At 36.1% G+C, this 18530-nt stretch overlaps 1 protein-coding gene across 1 annotated transcript in view; it reads right to left on the minus strand.

Annotated features, from left to right (window-relative positions):
• VPS50 (VPS50 subunit of EARP/GARPII complex) overlaps window positions 1–18530 on the minus strand; it is an 84415-nt gene that overhangs the window by 53908 nt on the left and 11977 nt on the right. Inside the window, exons 4-12 of the mRNA XM_027749129.2 lie at window positions 18089–18160; window positions 13682–13735; window positions 10669–10739; window positions 10136–10253; window positions 10013–10048; window positions 7464–7546; window positions 5625–5667; window positions 4331–4429; window positions 1011–1151 (exon numbers count right to left, since the gene is read on the minus strand). Of these exons, the coding sequence (XP_027604930.2) occupies window positions 1011–1151; window positions 4331–4429; window positions 5625–5667; window positions 7464–7546; window positions 10013–10048; window positions 10136–10253; window positions 10669–10739; window positions 13682–13735; window positions 18089–18160 (717 nt within the window). The remainder of the gene's footprint in view (window positions 1–1010; window positions 1152–4330; window positions 4430–5624; window positions 5668–7463; window positions 7547–10012; window positions 10049–10135; window positions 10254–10668; window positions 10740–13681; window positions 13736–18088; window positions 18161–18530) is intronic.

Here is an 18530-nt window from a genome sequence, read left to right on the forward strand (position 1 = left end):
TTAAATGGCTTTCAATGTCGATGTGTTTACTAGTTGAAGCTACATGATTCCAGGAGATATGAGAAGTGAAAGAGCAGAAAATGGATCCGAGTATGAACTTTAATCTTCTTAGGATTGTACTTTAATTTAATAAATTGCAACTGACAGGATGGGTCCATGAGTTGATGAAGTATAATAAGGATTTAGCCTGTGACTGAAACAAACATTCTACAGAACATTCAAGATAGAAACATAATTTCAAATTTTAAATCAATGTTAGAACCACCTAAAATATCTAACATTCTTCCTCACCAACACTGAAGTTTAAGCAAATTTCTCAGGGTGTAACAGTAACATCGCAAGTGAAAAAACTAAAGACTGAACTAAAAATGCTACTCAAAATACAGTAATTCATTCTAATAACATTTAAAAAAAATTAAACATTTAAACAAAATACAGATGTGGAAGAAACTGCACCTAAAATTTATACTAGAGGGAAATATATGGTTATTCCCAGTCCACGTTTTCCCTGTTATCAAGCTTTTACATCTCAATATAACAGCTGTTCCTTACCTTGATATCAAAAACGCAATGAAACTGATACAAAGCCATTTGGGAAGACTCTAAGTTAGAATCTTTACAAGAATCCTTACTGAAATGCAGTATTATAGAAATTGTGAATACTACTTAAATGCACTAGAATAGAGTTCAAAGTTAATAATGAAGCAAATAACTAGCATATTATACTGAAGACATGGGAGTTTTGAAATGTTGGTCTTCTGTTTGTATCCTATGATTTACTTTGTATTTAGATGGAGTGCACAGTAAGTCCAAAGTGTTAAGATTTAGTGCAATCAAAATCAGCATTAAGCTGTGAATAACAAATCTCTCAGTTAGCCTATAAGTTGTACTAATAAACTATAGTAGCTGCAGAATTATTCTCATAACTGAGTCCCTACTGACATAAGGTACACTTACAACAGTGGAAAAACTCAGATTAAAAAATATACATATATACAAGAATTACATACTGTACAGAGGTCTTTGTACTGTAACTTCTGAAACTTGGTGTCTGTGTTTCCTGCACACAGCTCCACATATCCAAGGACTACTTGAAACACAGTGTTGTGAATGGCTTGAGTGAAGTGCATATGTAACTGGTCCATTGCTGTCTGAAAGAAATGGAGTGACATAAAATCAAATACAAAATTCAATTTTTCATATGCCATAATCTTTAAGCCATCACCCTTTAAGGTAAGTTTTTTTCAGTTCTGAAAAGAAGAAACTGTAAGCAGTATGGCTTTCAATCTTTGTCTCAAAAATACCTAACAGAATTTGATAATACTACAATCCATCCTCCCTCTACAATTCACTGGTTTTTTTACATTAACACGAGTAAATATCAATTGTACACCTATATAATATGGCTAATCATTCTTTTACTCTCCCAATCACTGATTTTGTGACAAAAAGAAATTAGTTGAGATCTGTGCTCTTTCTCCCACTAGAAACACTTCCAACTAAAATAAAAATATTTCCTTTGCAATTATTAAAACTAAAACCACAATTACAAAGTCTTCAATCCATCCACTTGCCAAACTGAAGAATATAAAGTAGCATTAAGTGTTACAGAAAGGCATGTACAACATATCAATAAATTTCCTATAAAACTCCTCCTTGTTACAGAAAAAAAGACATTTGTTTAAAAATAGATTACTTTTTCCAGAAAAAGATATAACAGTACATGTACTAGGGACTAATGACGGCATAACATATTAATTTTACCACAATCATGCCTGAGTTTCAGGTCAGGATGTTTCCTTAGTTTTCATGTTGTTAATAGACTGTACATAACATTAGTCCAGTTCAGAAATGGAATTTTCTCACTGCTTCATGATATGCAAATAATCAGCATATGGTATATATAGGAACCAATAAAAAATATCTTTCAAATGCCAGAATGAAATTATCAGATCCTGCAGATTTGAAACTGTTTACTTTCACTACTTCCTATTTGACATTTTTAGCTACTGACAAGAGCTGAGAACTCAATCATCCCATAAGAAATGAAAAAGCAATTCTGCTTAAATCCTATTGCAAACAACCAATCTTCTACAGCTAGTCCTAACTTGAATCAGTCAAAGAAAACAAAATGACAAATGAAATATGAGAATTACTGAATATACTGAAGGTTATTGACATTTTGTTTACTTAGAAGGGGTCAAAATGGGAGATATTTCAGTAACAATGCAACTAAATTATATTTAGGACAAGTTCAAAATACCTACTTTAATAGTAATAAAAAGAATGCCAAAGCCAAGTCACTTTATCATGAGAACAAAGCAGGCAAAACCATGCAGCAACAAATAACACTTTTATTTTGTTCAGAAACTTCATTCTCTGACAAACAATCTGCCTTTCTCAACATATCACGCACTTGACTTCGGAGCAGTGAATGCATTATATCTACTTTTGTTCAGTAAATAAAGAAATCGCATACAATGCACTAACAAAGGAAAAGCCTAATTAATCTTCTCCCCTGGTTTTAAGTTGCAGACTCTAGGCACTCTAATAATTCTGCACATTAAGAAAGTATGGGAAGATAAATCCATTTCTATCCTATTGCAGAGTTACACTGTTATCACTGTTGAGCCATGAAAAAAAGAACCCAACTTTGCTAGAAAGGTTCTAATTAGAAAGAAAGAAAGAAACAAACAAAAAATGAAACCAAACCCAAAAAAGCCAATCTACTAACAGATATAATTCTGAAATCTGGAAATACCATTAAAAACCCCAAGCATTATAAAAACAAATGGGGTTCTTGTCCTGTCTTCATCAAGGGACAGGCACTTTGACGTGACCTGTAGCAACTAAAGCTTTCTGAAGGAATCTCTTCTCCAAGCAAATCATCACTGCTACACTGGCACCAACCATGCTCTGCCTCAGTGTGTTATGAACACTGATCACTGACAAAACATGCCTCCAGGATTTTCTTGTTTCTTTATCCCTCTTTACTTCACAGGACCTTGGTATTAGCTCCCATACTTCATACCTGCTTCAGAAGGAAACTGGTTCACCACCTTCCCAGAGAAACCATATGAAGCCTCAAGGCAGTGCACCAGCACTTACATCCTACAGGAGAGCTTAGATCTACTATTTACACAAAAAAATGCTCTTGGCATGCAGAGATGTAACTTTTAGGACATATCCACAGTGTATGTTTGAACACATATCAGTGTTCAGGGTCAGGTTGGATAAGGCCCTGAGCAACCTGTCTAGTGGGAGGTGTCCCTGTCCGCGGCACAGGGGGTGGGACTAAAGGATCTTTAAGGTCCTTTACATTAAACTCTTAACATTCTATGATATTTTTTTATGCCTTGAGACATATTTTATTGCAAAAAACTATCTCCTCACCTCTTCATTCCTGTTGTGTTACAGTACAATATAAAATGGAAACACACATGTCAGGTACAGGTTGTGCACAACTCAGTGACACAGATCTAGCTATTGAAAAATATTATTCACATGCCCAAAATCAATTATAATGCAAACAGCATTATAAACAGAGCTGAAATATGGAACTGTTACGTATGCTACGTGTTGGAGTAATACGCAGTTTACCTTTACCAAGTACTGTTAAATTATCCGAGCATTATAAAAGCCTTTGAATACCTGGCAAGATTCATAAGCATTAGTGTGCTGATTTTGGCTGGAATAGAGTTCATTTTCTCCATAGTAGCTGGTACGGGGCTATGTTTTGGATTTGTGCTGAAAACAATGTTGATAATTCAGGGATGTTTTAGCTATTGCTGAGCTGTTGCTTACACTGAGTCAAGGCCTTTCCTATTCTTCATCCCACCCCACCAGAGGGTGGGGGTGCACTAGTTGTTGGGAGGGGACATAGCTTGGACAGCTGACCCCAACATGTTCCATAAAATGTGACATCATGCTCAGTAATAAAAGCTGGGGGAAGAAGAAGGAAGGGGGGAACGTTCAGAGGGATGAAGTTTGCCTTCACAAGTCACTGTTACACATGATGGAGCCATGCTCTCCTGGAGATGGCTGAACACCTGCCTGTCCATGGGAAGTGTTGAATGAATTCCTCATTTTGCTTTGATTGTGTGCACAGCTTTTGCTTCCCCTATTAAATGGTCTTTATCTCAGCCCACAAGTTTTCTCACTGTTATCCAATTCTGTCCCCCATCCCACTAAAGGGGAGAGAGTGAGTGGCTGTGTGGCGCTTAGCTGCCAGTTGGGACTAATTAGGAAAATAAATTTCCATCACAGTACTCAAAGTTCCACACTGTTACATGACTGTTCTTTGTAACTCACTCAGAAGATGAGTACTAACCTGTGTTTTTCCAAGCAGCCTGTAAGCCTGCTGAACCTTTGTATAATGATTGATATCAAAATTCTTGCATATTTTGGAAAGTGCTACGTCCAATTGTTCCTATATGAATGAAAGAAAAGACTGTTAAACACTAGATAAAAACAGGCCAAGTAATACATTACTTAAATGACAGCAAAAGAGGAAGACATTTACTTAAACAGTCTGATAATTATGTTTGTAAACTAGCCAAGATTGTTCACAATCAGACTATTCTGAGATGCTTAAATGTTACTTCTTGAGCATAAGTATTTCAGTCTGAAATTTCTATCAGCCAATGAGTTCCACTATTTCCAAGAACAAGCACAGTAAAAAGTACATTATTTCACTGAAGTCAAATTCAAAGTGATACTGAGAAGGCCTAGCACCCCAGCATGGGAGAGCTGGGATTTCTAACTTAGTCTAACTGAAGGAAATATAACAAAGTTCTAATTTTACAGGGAATTTAATAACAAGGTACGATAATACATGCATCAATCTGACTTTCTAAAGAGCACATGACCACAGGTGTAGAGAGCTGCTGGAATAGCTAATTCAAGTTCCTGCTAAGCATTACATGCGTATGCATTACATGCACTACATACACATTATATATATCTACGTTACCAGACTTCTTACAAAAAGCTCACCAAGTTCCAGCTCAAAATTACCTAACAGTGGAGTTAAAAGAACTCCCTTTTTTCACCACCAATTTCCAGCAAGACACTTACCATGTTATATTCATTTGCTTTTGTGATACTATCTAACTTAAAACTGGTGTTTGTTGCATCCTTCACAATTATTTAAGTCTTACTTCCTCTGGCTTAGCACTGGCCCTATCCAGCAGTTTGCTGACCTCTAAAATTTCCAGTGATACTGTGATCTCTTGTGTAGCTTATCCAAACCTAATGGCTTGCTGCTGATTTACTTTTCACAACTATTTACAAGTAGTTTTAAGAACTCACAGAAGTTCAGTACTTCAAATGTTATTTGACTTTTTAATTTGACTGCTCTACCACTTACAGTAGGCACAACTAGTGAACTGGGCTCATAAGTATGACAACATATTACAGAGCATTTAGATTAATTGCATCACAAAAGTTTACATGAACAGCACTGACCATAGCATTCCAAAGAGAGTAATTGAAAGAAATGTGCACATTCTGTAATTGCTAACAACATTGTATTGGAAAGCTCTAGTACTTTAGAGGTTAATTACTAACATATACTTAGAGGTTAAAGATTAAAATATACTAAACATCAATATATCAACTTTTACCTCTATTTGTTCCAAGGTGTCTTGCAGTTTTGAATTTAACTCACTATTAATGAAAGAAGAAAATGTTTAAAATAAACTTACTGATTATATTAATATTTCAGACCAAGTTCCTTATTTCCAAAACCACGTTTGCCTGCTACCTAGCCACAATATAGTAATTTATCATAAACCATTTAAGCTGCTGTTACTGTGTCAGACTAGCACCATCTCACCACTGTTATTGAAAGGTATCTACTTCAGGCATATGCAGTATTCTTAATGCTTCAAATTAAGGTATTTGTTGCAGCAGCACATAACCCTAGGTTTACAACACAACACTGTTAAGATGGCCCAGATAAGGCCCCTGCTAGGGTTTAACCAAGTACTCAAAGACATTCCCAACCCCCAAGAAACTCATGCTTCAAATGTTTTGGTTTGGCACTGTGGTCTACAGCAGAACATACCCAGAAAGGTCAAGGCTGTCAGGTCTTTGTAAACTATAGTAACTTTTCTTTGTTGCTCGGGAACCTGTTACAGAAATGCTATAAAAGAACTCAAGCTTACAAAACTCTCAGAAAAATTTTTAAACACCATTATTTCACTTCTCTGAGCTATACTTGGTAGAAAAAGATTAACAAAAAATAGTTACCATAAGAGACACTCCTTAGAACAATGAAAGGCACCACTGCACCTTTGCAACAATCAGGTTTAAAAATTTTAGAACACCGGCCAGAAAAATAAAACACAAAACATGACTACTATGTTTTTGTTCAGAAGGGTCAAAGCAACAAAGAAATAGGCAGGATATTCTCTTCATGCATGGAAAGCACAGTTTTCATTAAATAATCACCATACCTGATTTTAAACAACTTCCTTCTGTGCTCTGAATCTTCTCCTAAGGGGCCTATGTTAATTATCAAAAGATTCTAGCTTCCCTACTTAGTTCTGTAGCTTATGTAGATTATGCCCATCACCCTCCTTTTTTGGTTGCATTAGATAAACTGGACGCAACATCCTCCAAAGAAAGGTTTAAATAGAAAAAAACTGCATCAAAAAGAGCTGGCATTAAAAACTAGAGTAGAAAATATTTCCTTATTGTTTCTCCACATGCAACAAGCCTTCAAATAGAAAAGCCTCCACAACAATTTGATGTTACTACATCTCCTGCTGGAGTTTATGAGCATTTCCTGCTTTTTTTTTTTTTCTTTTTAAAAGTATTGAAAATCAAGTCTTTCTAAGTTAGGAACTGCAGATATTTGGATTAGTTCCAGTTCTGAAAGCAATTTCTTCATGTCAGCATGAAATTCTGCACTTGCTAATTTCAGTGCCAAGAATCAGGGTAGGTTATCCTCCAGAGGCCATCTTGCTGTAGGTAAATTAATTCCAGAATATAAACTTGCTTATTAAAAAATCAGCTCAGGTATCCCTAGGCTGCATGTTGTAGCACAGTTATAATTCAGTCTTAGTTGAAACTTTACCTGCCAACATATTACAACAGTTACAAAACAATTATATAGTCCCAACACAGATTATAGGTTGTGAAGACTGGTTAGTAGTGGTACCAGAAAGCACGAAATTACAGTGGATACTTATGTTTTAATAATTGACTCAATTTTACTTTTCCAAGAAGAAAATAACATTTCCATCAAACCTTTAGAGAAGAAAAATTAATGGTCACTGTTTCATACACTGAGACTGGATGTGGCACTTAGTGCCATGGTCTAGTAACCACGGTCCTGTTGGACCAAGGGTTGGACTTGATGATCTCGGAGGTCTTTTCCAACCCAGTTGATTCTATGATTCTATACAATTTCCAAATAAAATCATACAGAAGCTAAAATCTGCACAATGTTACCTTACCTTATACAACTGTAGTGTTTGAAGGTGCTGGCAGCTTTCTGGCATTCTAAGCACAGCTGAATAGCTCCTGGATAATCCTCTTCCTTAGGATAAAATACAATTGAAAGCTCATTTGAAGCAACAGTACAACACCCATTTTTGCTTGCATGCTTACAAATTAACATTAAGAATAAAATATTTTGCCTCATGTCTATACAGTAAAGTTAAAAGAAAAGAGTGAGGGTCTACTGTAGCACTTAATGTGCAAGTAGTTTGGAAACTGAAACAGACGTTAGCAACGTCTGAAAACACTATCTATTACATTACCTTATGCAAACAACTTGCTGTATTGCTTCCTTTTGCATTCATAAAAAATACATCAGAAAATTTTTATTACAAAACAACTAACATCTCAGTTAAACATCTTTCCAACCTTTGTTAATACAGTATGATCTATTCATGAGCATGGAAAGAGGTAAGTTCAGACACGGGCAGGCTTAGGTTACAAAACCTAAAAAGAGACAAGGAAGACACTTCTAACATTATGCCCAAATAAACACTATTTAAATTGACACATTCTATAGGTTATTAGAAATTAATTTAAATACAAGTGGCCTCAGACCACACAAGGCCTCAGGGCAAAAAGAACATACTTTAGAATAAAAATATGGGCACATTGTCCTAATTTGTAAAAAGAATATCCAATAGGTAGACAGATGAATCAGGAAATATATGATGATGTCAGGACAAAAACAAAAAAAAACCATAGACACAAAAATATAAAACCCCAGGATCTTGCCATCAGAACATGGACAGTGCCTTGGATATATCTACTATTTTTGTATTTTATTAGACATGAGACCAGAAAGAGCCTTGGAGAAAGGAAAACCCTCTTTAATAGCTAAGAGCTTCCCTTTTTTGTCATAATTACATCAGCTATAATATGTGCTTTAGAGAGCTCAAATACAAAGCTGTTACTGGCATTTCAGTCATTGACTGAAGAGTAGAAACGCAGGGGCAATTTATATTCAGCTATTATCATAAAGGAGGTTCTGAAATGAAATTGGTTTTAACAGCAGTGTTCTAATGCAGATCAAGTTTAGCTAAAAAAAAATACACAAAAAAAATCCAAATACATTATCCATTAGATGAAAACAGAACAGTACATTGGTCTAAAATGATTGCTGCATTTTCAGGTCTTTGCATCTTTCTCCATTGTAAACCTGGTATTTGCTCCATTAAGTCTAACAGAGCTCAAATCAGAAAGCCTGTTTGCATAAGATATATTACTCATGTATTCCAGATGCAGCTCAGCCCTATAAGCTATTGTAGCTTCATTTCTAGCCCTTTTCAATTGGGAACCCTTTCCAAATCCTCTTCTGTGAATGGCTACTAATAGCTCTCGTGCATATTCCATTACTAACTTCTTGGAGTAAAGACAATAAACTGGTCAATATCTGGGATAACTTATTGGGGGCAGACACTGAGCACAGCTTTAAAACTGCACTCAGCTAGAAACAGCAGTTCCAGCCCTTAAATATCACTGACGGATTACGATAATCAGATATCAGAGTCTGTGTGTGAATGCAACACCCACACCTCTGTCTCAAGACAACTCCTACTAGTAGACAGTTGATTTCCTGTATGACAAAATACAGCACAGAAATTAAAAGCTAATCATTGTACAGGGCTTAATGAGCAGAAGGCAATATTTACGCCGCCTGAAAATGAGTACACTCCTGCTTGGTACAGAATAAGAAAGTTTGCTGACACAAGGGGATTTACTCAAAGAATCTTAAAAGTTACAACCATTAAGATCCAACTTCCAAATTTACTAACTAAGGATTATCATCATGACATTCCATCCAGTAATAGCTGCAAATACATGTACTATGGTTAAAACATAGTTGTCAATAAAATTCTGAATTTTCTTTCACACAATTAATCACGTTAAGACAGGATCTTATTTCACTCTGTGCAGTATCTACTGCATTTTTAGGCAGTATTTACAAGAGTATCAGAATTTTCAGTGTCATGAGCTGCATGCTGCAATGTTTTCTACGAGTGACTACTAAAAAGCCAACCCAATAAATAAGGAGAGAAGCTACTACACTTACAAATAAAATACTATTTTATTAATAGAACAAAAATAATTTACAGCCCCTCTATAAATTTGTACAGTAATATACCAGTAGAAGTACTTTATCGAGACACAGCATATCAACAATCAGCTAAATCTCACCTTCTATTCTTCCCAACTATCAAGCTAAGGTCAGAAAAGAAGTATAAGTTGAGGGCAGTCGGGGGAGTGAAGATTCCACAGCATTTTTACCGAACTAACTCAAGCCTCTGATCTAAAGGCAGGATTAAGGTTTTTACAAAAAATACTCCCTCCTGGTAGAGGGGCTATCTAATTGGATATGAAGTTTTTTGCACAACATTTAAAAAAAAGAATAAAAATAGAATTTCATCCCATGCACACACAGCCACAGCCTGTTTGCAAGAGGAAGGGAAGAGACAAAAGTAGACTTAGAATAGCTTCAAATTTAACCAGTCCAGCAGGGACTTACCTCCAACATCTCACTCAAACGCACATCAGTTCTTTGCTACAAAAAAAACCAAAAAACAAAGAACAATAACTACACAGAAAATAAGAAAAATACTTCCCACTGAAAAAAAATAACTATACATACCAGTGTTTTTATTGTTCTCAGAGACTTTAGCAGTCCAATAAGCAACTGTCGCTTCCTCTGATTTGCAAGAAGCCCCAAACTAGTTTGTGTGAAGCCTTCCTTTGCTATATTCAGGTGTCTGCAAAAGTTACAAATTAACATAATCTTCAACAAATTCAGAAAATGAAACTTACTTCTAATCAATTCTAACATGTCCATCAAAATACATGCTAGAAAATAAGATCATCAGTATTTTTAAGGAAACTCAGAAAATGAGATATCAACAGACTACTAAGAAGGTACATCCCCCCTTCTGCATTTGTCTGTGGATCAGTGGTGTATCTCAAAACCTTCCTGTTTTGAAGAGAACCCTGAATGGCAAAAGTGAGAGCTGCAAGAGTTTGCAATCATTTTAGTATCCTTAACTACCACTGCTAATAGCATTCAGTACATAATATGGAAATATCATCAGCAAGCAAACTTCCTGGGTATACAGATTTCTTCTTAAATACTTTTCCCCCCTTTCAATCTCTACAGTTACTTAAGCAAGATACCTTCTTCCATTTGTGCAAATAACAGCTGCTAACTGAAGGCCAGTCTGCAATGATGTAACACGTTCAAGTTCCTACGGAGAGACAATAGGTTGAATAAATATACAATTTAACGTTGTGCTACACACCAATAAAAACTAGTGATTAGTAGATTTCTCTTGAGATGTTATAAAGACCTTGTAGAGTTGCTGTATATATTATTTGTTTCATCATTTTATATATGCTAAGCATTGCAATGTAACATTAATGAAAACTATCTTTTAAAATACAACTCTCATTTGAAGTTAGATATTTGAAATCCATTTCCATTGCAGTGGGACCCTCTATATTTATATATTATACATTTAGCCTAAGAATCTCTAAACCATTTGTGCATCACAACAGAATGATCAAAGCTTCAGGGACAGAAACACAGGGACAGGCATAATTAATATGCCAGAGAGCAGCAAAACAAAACAAACAAAAAAATCATGTTTCACACAGCATTTTCTTGTTTAGAAGCACTTGTGTTTTACCAATTTAATAGATGTCACTTCATAATGAATGTTAATTGTATCCTGTTGAATTTCAGCTGAAAACTCTTCAGCAGAGGTGACCTGATTTTAGCTTGATTTTTGACTCAGTGAAGTGCCTAGTGTAATCCCAACTATTAGGATTTCTTTTGTTAGGAACAGTACTGTAGAAAAGTGAATGCTTTCCCCACACTACAGAAAATGATAATTTTTTTTTTAAATTCTGTTCATCATTTCAAAACATATCAAGTGCTTTCCATGAGGGGAAGGGAGACTTTCACTTTGAAAATCAAACTAATCCTAAAGATATGACAAGCAAAAACAAGTTCAAAGTTTAGTTCAGTTCCAAGTCAGCTCCTGGTCAGTCTCCAAATCACTGAGCTGCAACTTTCACCAAAATCAGCTCCTTTATGTTACCAACGTTGCTTTTGTAAAAATGACAGCTTAGTTGCTGATATGCAAAATATCTTAAGAAACCAAATTCAAAGATTCCTTTCCTCAATACCTACTAAAAACATACTTTGAAAATATGAGAGTTATTCAAAAGGCTTTTATTTCCTTTTTCATGAGGAAACACATACAATAAGGAGCAACTCCAGTCCTGCCTGTTGCAAAGATTCTATAAAATCTCTCCTTTGAATGTGACTGGATGAAGAGGCACAAGGAAAAAGTGCAGCCTAAAGGTCCCCAGAGAGAGTCTTCTGCCCAGCATTTAGGGCTGAATAAATTTTTTCTCTTCTCAAAGACAATCTTCCACCCGCTGTTTGTTCCTAAAGCATGCCTTTCCTTTCAAGGAGAAGGGAAAACTATAAATCCCTTGCCCTGTGTCTGTGCTATGCCTCTGTTAGCCCATAGTAGAACTTGCCTGTTAGACAAGTATTTCATACTAGAAATGGGGTGCAAATCATGATATCCCTAAACTTTACTTTGCACAGTTAAAATGCGTCCAGGAGACAGTCAACTGCATTTTTTATTCTTCTAATGACCTGCTGCTGTAATTGGACACTGAACTGCAGATGCCATTATTGACTTAATCAGGCAAATATGCACTTAAAAGAAACGTTTTTAAAAGATTCCTAGTGGCACAATGGATTTTTAACTGTCCCATTGGAACATCTGAAAGCACTTCTTGATATAAAACATGAGCACCTTACTAAGATGTTGCTGCGATAAGAACATTAACATTACACGGCAAAATGCAAGCAGCACATTTGCCGCAGTGAGAAGAGGTTTTCAAAGTGAAGCTGCTGGATTCAGAAAAGCAGCACTCACTCAAAAGTATCAATTTCAAACACGTGTGACAGTGCAATAATACCAGAAGGTTTTTATACCACACAATTACTCCCCCCTACACTATCTTACAAAGTGTCAACCACTGTAGCACTTACCAGCCTCTTTCTGCAATAGCCTCCCACCTCACTCCTTTAACTAAAACTGAAACATTACTGTTACAGCTTTTTTCTTCCACTAGCTATTGCAGGAGATGAACCAAGCAGTGCCCAATCCCCCACATTTATCTTTAAACAGCAGCACTCCTCCTTTCACCCAGTGAAATGCCAGAGCACAGACGGCAGGGTCAGTAAGGCTGGATGCACGGGCCATAAGCACAAGCGAGGAGAAGAGGATGTTGTGCCCTCAGGATGAAAGAGGAAAATAACTGCAGCTCCATGACATCTACCATGGGTTCACATTCAGAAGTACAAGCCATCATTGCTCTCCCACACTCTTTACAGCTTCTTGACCAATATGTGAATTGCCATAATCACTGGTATGACAACGGTGACAAAAGGTGCTGTACATACACAGAATTATTCATCACATGATAATTCTCAGACTAACTTGATAACAATCACTATTTTCCACTTTGCAGAATTCTCCATGTTGTTTCCTGAAACAATCACATAAAATCAGGCAGTGCTGACCACACATTATAGGAACAGTATGAAGAATAAATGAGTAAAAATAAATGAAAAAAACATCTTCTTTTTAGAGAATCATTATGACAGCTGTTGCAAGTATGTTTTGGGAGGAAGGAGAGAAGCCATGCCAATATTCTACTGCAAGCAGCTAAAGCAGTTTTGCTTTGTTTTGCTTTTAAGAGATCTCTGACATGGTGAGACTATTTCCAGCTCAGTCTTCTCTTACATGCTTTCTTCTCGCAACTGCCTGAGATCAGTGAAACTGTTCCTAAGCATAGGCACTAAAGCAGCTCCTATTCCAAGTCCACTAGAGGTATTAATCAAGCTTGTGAATTCATGTTTTCAGAAAGCCTTCTTAAAACTGACCATATGCCAAAACATTTATCATCCTAAGGAATTCCAACTCAATATGCCCTTGGTTCTTTTCACTATAGAGGTTTAGCATGCATAAATAGCTGGTTCCAACCAGACAGTAGCATCCCTACTAACAGATGACTATATTAATCCTCAATGAAACCAGTGCAGCATTATAACATCACAAAATTGAGCAGTTTACTCTTAAAAAGTAACTGTTAGTCTTCTTACCTCAACATATGCAGGCTGTTTCTCAAGGATCAAGTCTGCAACTTTTTTAGATACCTTAAAAAGAAGAACATTCCATGTAATACATAGCAATCTCAATTAAGTAGGTCATGCCCATACTAAAGTTCTACAAGTTTGTGCTTCTCTATCATTTACTTCTGTATTTTTGAAATTTCTTAATAAATGTTCCACAACAACATAAAAAAATCACAAAAATTATGATCAGTTTTCCTTAGAAGCAAGGTAAGAAAAATGTTCACAGTTTCGTCTAGGGATTAGTGGGCATTTTTAAATTAATCCCTTAACTCTCTGCTTGTTAAGGAACATTAGCTAGAGTATATAAATAATTTGGCACACTGCAAGTATATTCTGCTCATCCTACTACTAGAGTACAAATTTAAGTTAACCATCTACCAAGGTGTGCTGGTTTGAGCTGGGCTGGAGTTAATTTTCTCCATAGTAGTAACATGGGGTTGTTTTGGATTTGCACTGAAAAGAGTGCTGATAACACAGAGATGTCCTAGCTGAGCAGTGCTTGCACAGAATCAAGGCCTCTTCTACTCGTACCACCTCACCAGTGAGTGGGCAGGGTGTGCACAATTTGCTGGGAGGGATCATAGCTGGAATAGCTGACCCCAATTGACCTAAGGGACATAGGGTCAATATGATGACCTCTATGTGACCATACGGTGACATGCTCAGCATGTAAAGCTGGAGGGAGAGGAAGGAAGGGAAGGATATTCAGAGTGATGGCACCTGTCTTCCCAAATAACTGTTACACGTAATAGAGCCCTGCTTTACTAAAGATGGCTGAACATCTCCCTGCCCATGGGAAGTAGTGAATTAATTCCTTGTTTTGCTTCACATGCTTTTGCTTTACCTACTTTTCAGCTATTTTTTTTGCATTATCTACCTTTATCTTAACCCATGAGTTTTCTCCTCCCATTCTCCCCTCCATCCCACTGGTGGGGAAATGAGTGAGTGGCTGCAAGGTACTTCATTACCAGCTGGAGTTAAACCATGATAGACGGAGATCTAAGAAACCATAAAGACTGACATTGTATTAAATTAAATCTGTGTCAAAATGAATATTCACCCTGTGCACATTATACCCTTTCTTTAGCACACAGAATATGCGTATTTTAAAATTTTCCTCATTGTTCTGAAGTAACAGTAAGTGAAATACTACTGAGAGCTGCTGTCTGTACTGAATTTTAAAAAAAGGCATTGCTACCTTAATCAACCTCTTGTGCACAAACACAGAAGCTTAAAAAGAAATACAACACTAACAGTCTTATAAGCTTGAGAACAAGCTTATAAGCAAGCTTGAGAACAGTGTGTTTTGTTTTTCAGAAGGGACTACAAATATTTAAGAAGAAATGGTTTCAAACATGACAAAGAAATTATTGGTATTGTTATATATTCTTCTGAGGGAACAATACTCCCAGAAAGAGAAATAAAATAAAACTGGCTGACAGCCAGCCCACAGTACACTACTGGCAAAGACAGACAATGAGGTTTTTCTACACCTGCCTGCTTAGTCAAACATAGCACGGAGTTGGGATCTTCAATAAGCATTCCTATAACAAACTTCTACCGGCTCCACTAAGTAAATTCCCATCCTCTGGAAGAACATTTGCATACAAATGGTCTTCAAAGTATTCCAATATCATCAGCTGGCAATCTGGAAAAGGGGCATATACCTAGCTATGCTTTCTTCCTTCCATATTAAAAGCAGGTCAGAATCACAAAGCAATTTTAAAACTTCTTGCTGGTTCTTAAAACCTCTCAGTAGTTCTATAATTAATAAAATGTTCCTCTTGCAGGACAGCAAAAAAACCACTCCAGAGTGGGGTGTGGTCAGGAAAGGATGTTATCAGGCCAAATGCCACACGAGCCTACATGACCTTTGGGCTCTTAAGAAGTTTTGTTCACTGCACAGTCTATGCCCTGTGAAATTTTTCCTCCCTTTTCCAACATGTTCTTCATTCTAGCCCTGTACCTGTAAGAAACTTCAGGATATACCTGCTAGTTATGCGTTGCTCTAGTACAAATCTAACAGTTTGATTCTTCACTGTTAAAGCAGTACAAGTGAATAAGAGATATAGTTGTGCTGTGTTAACTCTTGGAATCCTGAATTGCAGTTGCTAGCAACAAATGTGACCACCACCGTTATCAAGGCATGCCAACAACATTTTCTGAGGGGACCAAACAATTGTCTCTTTCCTAATCACATCAGTAAAAAATATTTTGTCTCCTGAAGAAAAAACAACACAGCTGAGGATATTAGCCTACTAATTAAAATGAAGTATGAAGTCTAGCAGACATACAACTCAAGAAGCCTTCTAATACAAGTTGTCCATAGTAAGGTGATTACAAATTAATGTTGTCATGATACATACATTAAAAAAAGTTTGAGTGAGCTGGAATCCATCCAGTAGAATGAAAAACCAATGAGCAAACTACAGAAAATACAGAGTCTACAGTGACTCTAAAAACAAAGGCATGTCCAAGATCAGCTGTGCAAATGCAGATGGTAACAGTCAGTGAGAAGTGGAAGATTAGAGCTCTAGTATCTGTAATTCACACTCATACGAGTGCTTTGTATAAGAGAAGTTTAGAAGTTGGTATTATCTCTAAACCACCGTTGTAAATTCCTATGCTACCTATAGGTACAGACACTGAAGTGAAAAAGGCAGTATTTAGTCTTTTTCAAAAGCAGAGGTATTGTGTGATATGTCAACAGACTTGAGTCCTCTACCTAATAATTTATTCAAATCACGATTAAAATATTTTTAGGACTGAACTAACAACATACAACATTCTGTAGTACTGTCTTCCACAGAGGACACTAAGCTCCTTTAATGCAGACAGTAATCTAAATGACCTATCACAAGATAAATGGACAATAATTGAGACAGAAGAAGAAAACATGCAACAGCCTCTCACACTCCACCTGGAAATATGACACAAGGACATGAAATACAGCATATAAGAAATTTTAGCACCTTGGCACATGCCTAAGGAAGAAAACAACCAAGCAACAATTCCCTCCTATAGCAGAAATACATTTTGACTAGATTAAGGAACAAACAAGAAAGGCCCAATCCTGACTGGGGAGATGGTAGGAAAGAACTGGGCACATGTTTCTTGTCAAAAGTTTTGGCTTTTACCTGTTTGTATTCTAAAAGAAAGACACATCTGGGTGATATTTACTGGAAACCTTGTGTTCAGTTCTCACCCCTATTATTCATTAGTTGCATGCACTTTCCAGTTCAAATATTTCAGCAGCAGCCAAGCCCTGAAACTATTCCCCCAGCTGCAACCAGTTCCCATCCTGAAAGCAAAAATGGCCAAGACATTGATAACACACATTAGGGTTATTCAGCATATCTCAGTGAAGTTGTCTCAGTCATGAGAGCATTTCCTTTCAAAACAAGGTAATCACCAGATGTTCCCTTAGACTTAAAAAAAGAAAAAAAAAAATAAAACAGAAACCTACCACTCACATTTTCTTTCCTTATAGCTCTTGGTGAGAAATATGGGATATTGGAATATTCATTCATTTCCTCAACTTCTCACTAGTACTTCACATAATTTCATATGTATATTCTGGGGGAAGCAGCCTTAGGCAGAAGGCACTTGTTCTCTATGTATTGTTAACAATGCAACATTCCCCTTCTATACATTTCTTTCATTTAAAGACATGAATTAGGACTACTGCTTTTATTTTACTTGCAGATACTCTCCAAATACCACAGTTAATACATTTGTTTCCTGTACCATATTATTCATCTTAAAAGAGCCATGGAACAACAACTAATGTATGAATAGAAAATAAAAAAGCCAGGAATATAACAAGTACCTTTCAAAAACTGCAGCTTCGACTTCTCACCTTCGACTACTCATAACATTCCATTCAGTTTATTATGTAATAACTCTGTACCAGTATTCACTAGAAACTCTTGTGGACAATTAACAAATTGGCAAATGAAAAGTAAGAGAAAACAGCATCTCCAAGGAGACAGTTTTCAAAACATTTTATGTCTTACGTTGCTAGAAACCCAGCAAAAAGAGAGATACTACTGCATCATTCAGTGCCGTGTTGAACATGACCTTTCTGGTAAAAGACATGAAAAGATGAACATTCAGAAAATCAAGTTTCTAAAGAAATAGTTAGCACATTTGCTCGTTACTATATTTGTCACTAAGACTTACTTCCATGATTTCATACGATCATACGAGGTAGTGATGCTTTTCCACTATAAAGGCCCACAATATAATATTTTTTTAAAATTGCATAATATCTAAAGTGTTTAAGAAACCAAAACTTTTTCAGTTACACTTCTTGCTAGACTTATAGACAACATGCAAATTGTGTGAGGGTACAGAAGAAACAAGTTTACTTACAGCGGCTTGCTGTTGTTTTAATTTGTCTCTGTACTCTTCCAGTTCTTGAAGACTAAGTACTGGAGGAAGCCTCTGCATATAAACAATAAATTAAATTCAGTGAGAAATTAAAAGATGTTAAATCACACATAGTATTAACTAAGCAATCAATTTCATTAAAGAAACATTCTTATTGATTTTGCAATCTAATTTGCAGAATTAATCCATTATTTCAAATGATGGATACTGAAATCAATTAGTGGTAAGATATACAATGTATTATCGTAATTACCTCAAAGTTACTTTATTTTAAGCCATATATATATATACACACAACGCCCAACAAGGAAATTATTATGTCTCAGTTAGTTTGCTAAAAAAAAATACACAAAATATAGAACCGCCTTTTTTTTTCCTGAACATTTTGGCTTTTTCACTATAGTTTGAATTATGAAGTGTCCGT

The sequence above is a fragment of the Pipra filicauda genome, unplaced genomic scaffold (genome assembly GCF_003945595.2).
Source record: "Pipra filicauda isolate LSUMZ 115617 unplaced genomic scaffold, ASM394559v2 scaffold66_size7647185_pilon, whole genome shotgun sequence".
Taxonomy (NCBI): Eukaryota; Metazoa; Chordata; class Aves; order Passeriformes; family Pipridae; genus Pipra; species Pipra filicauda.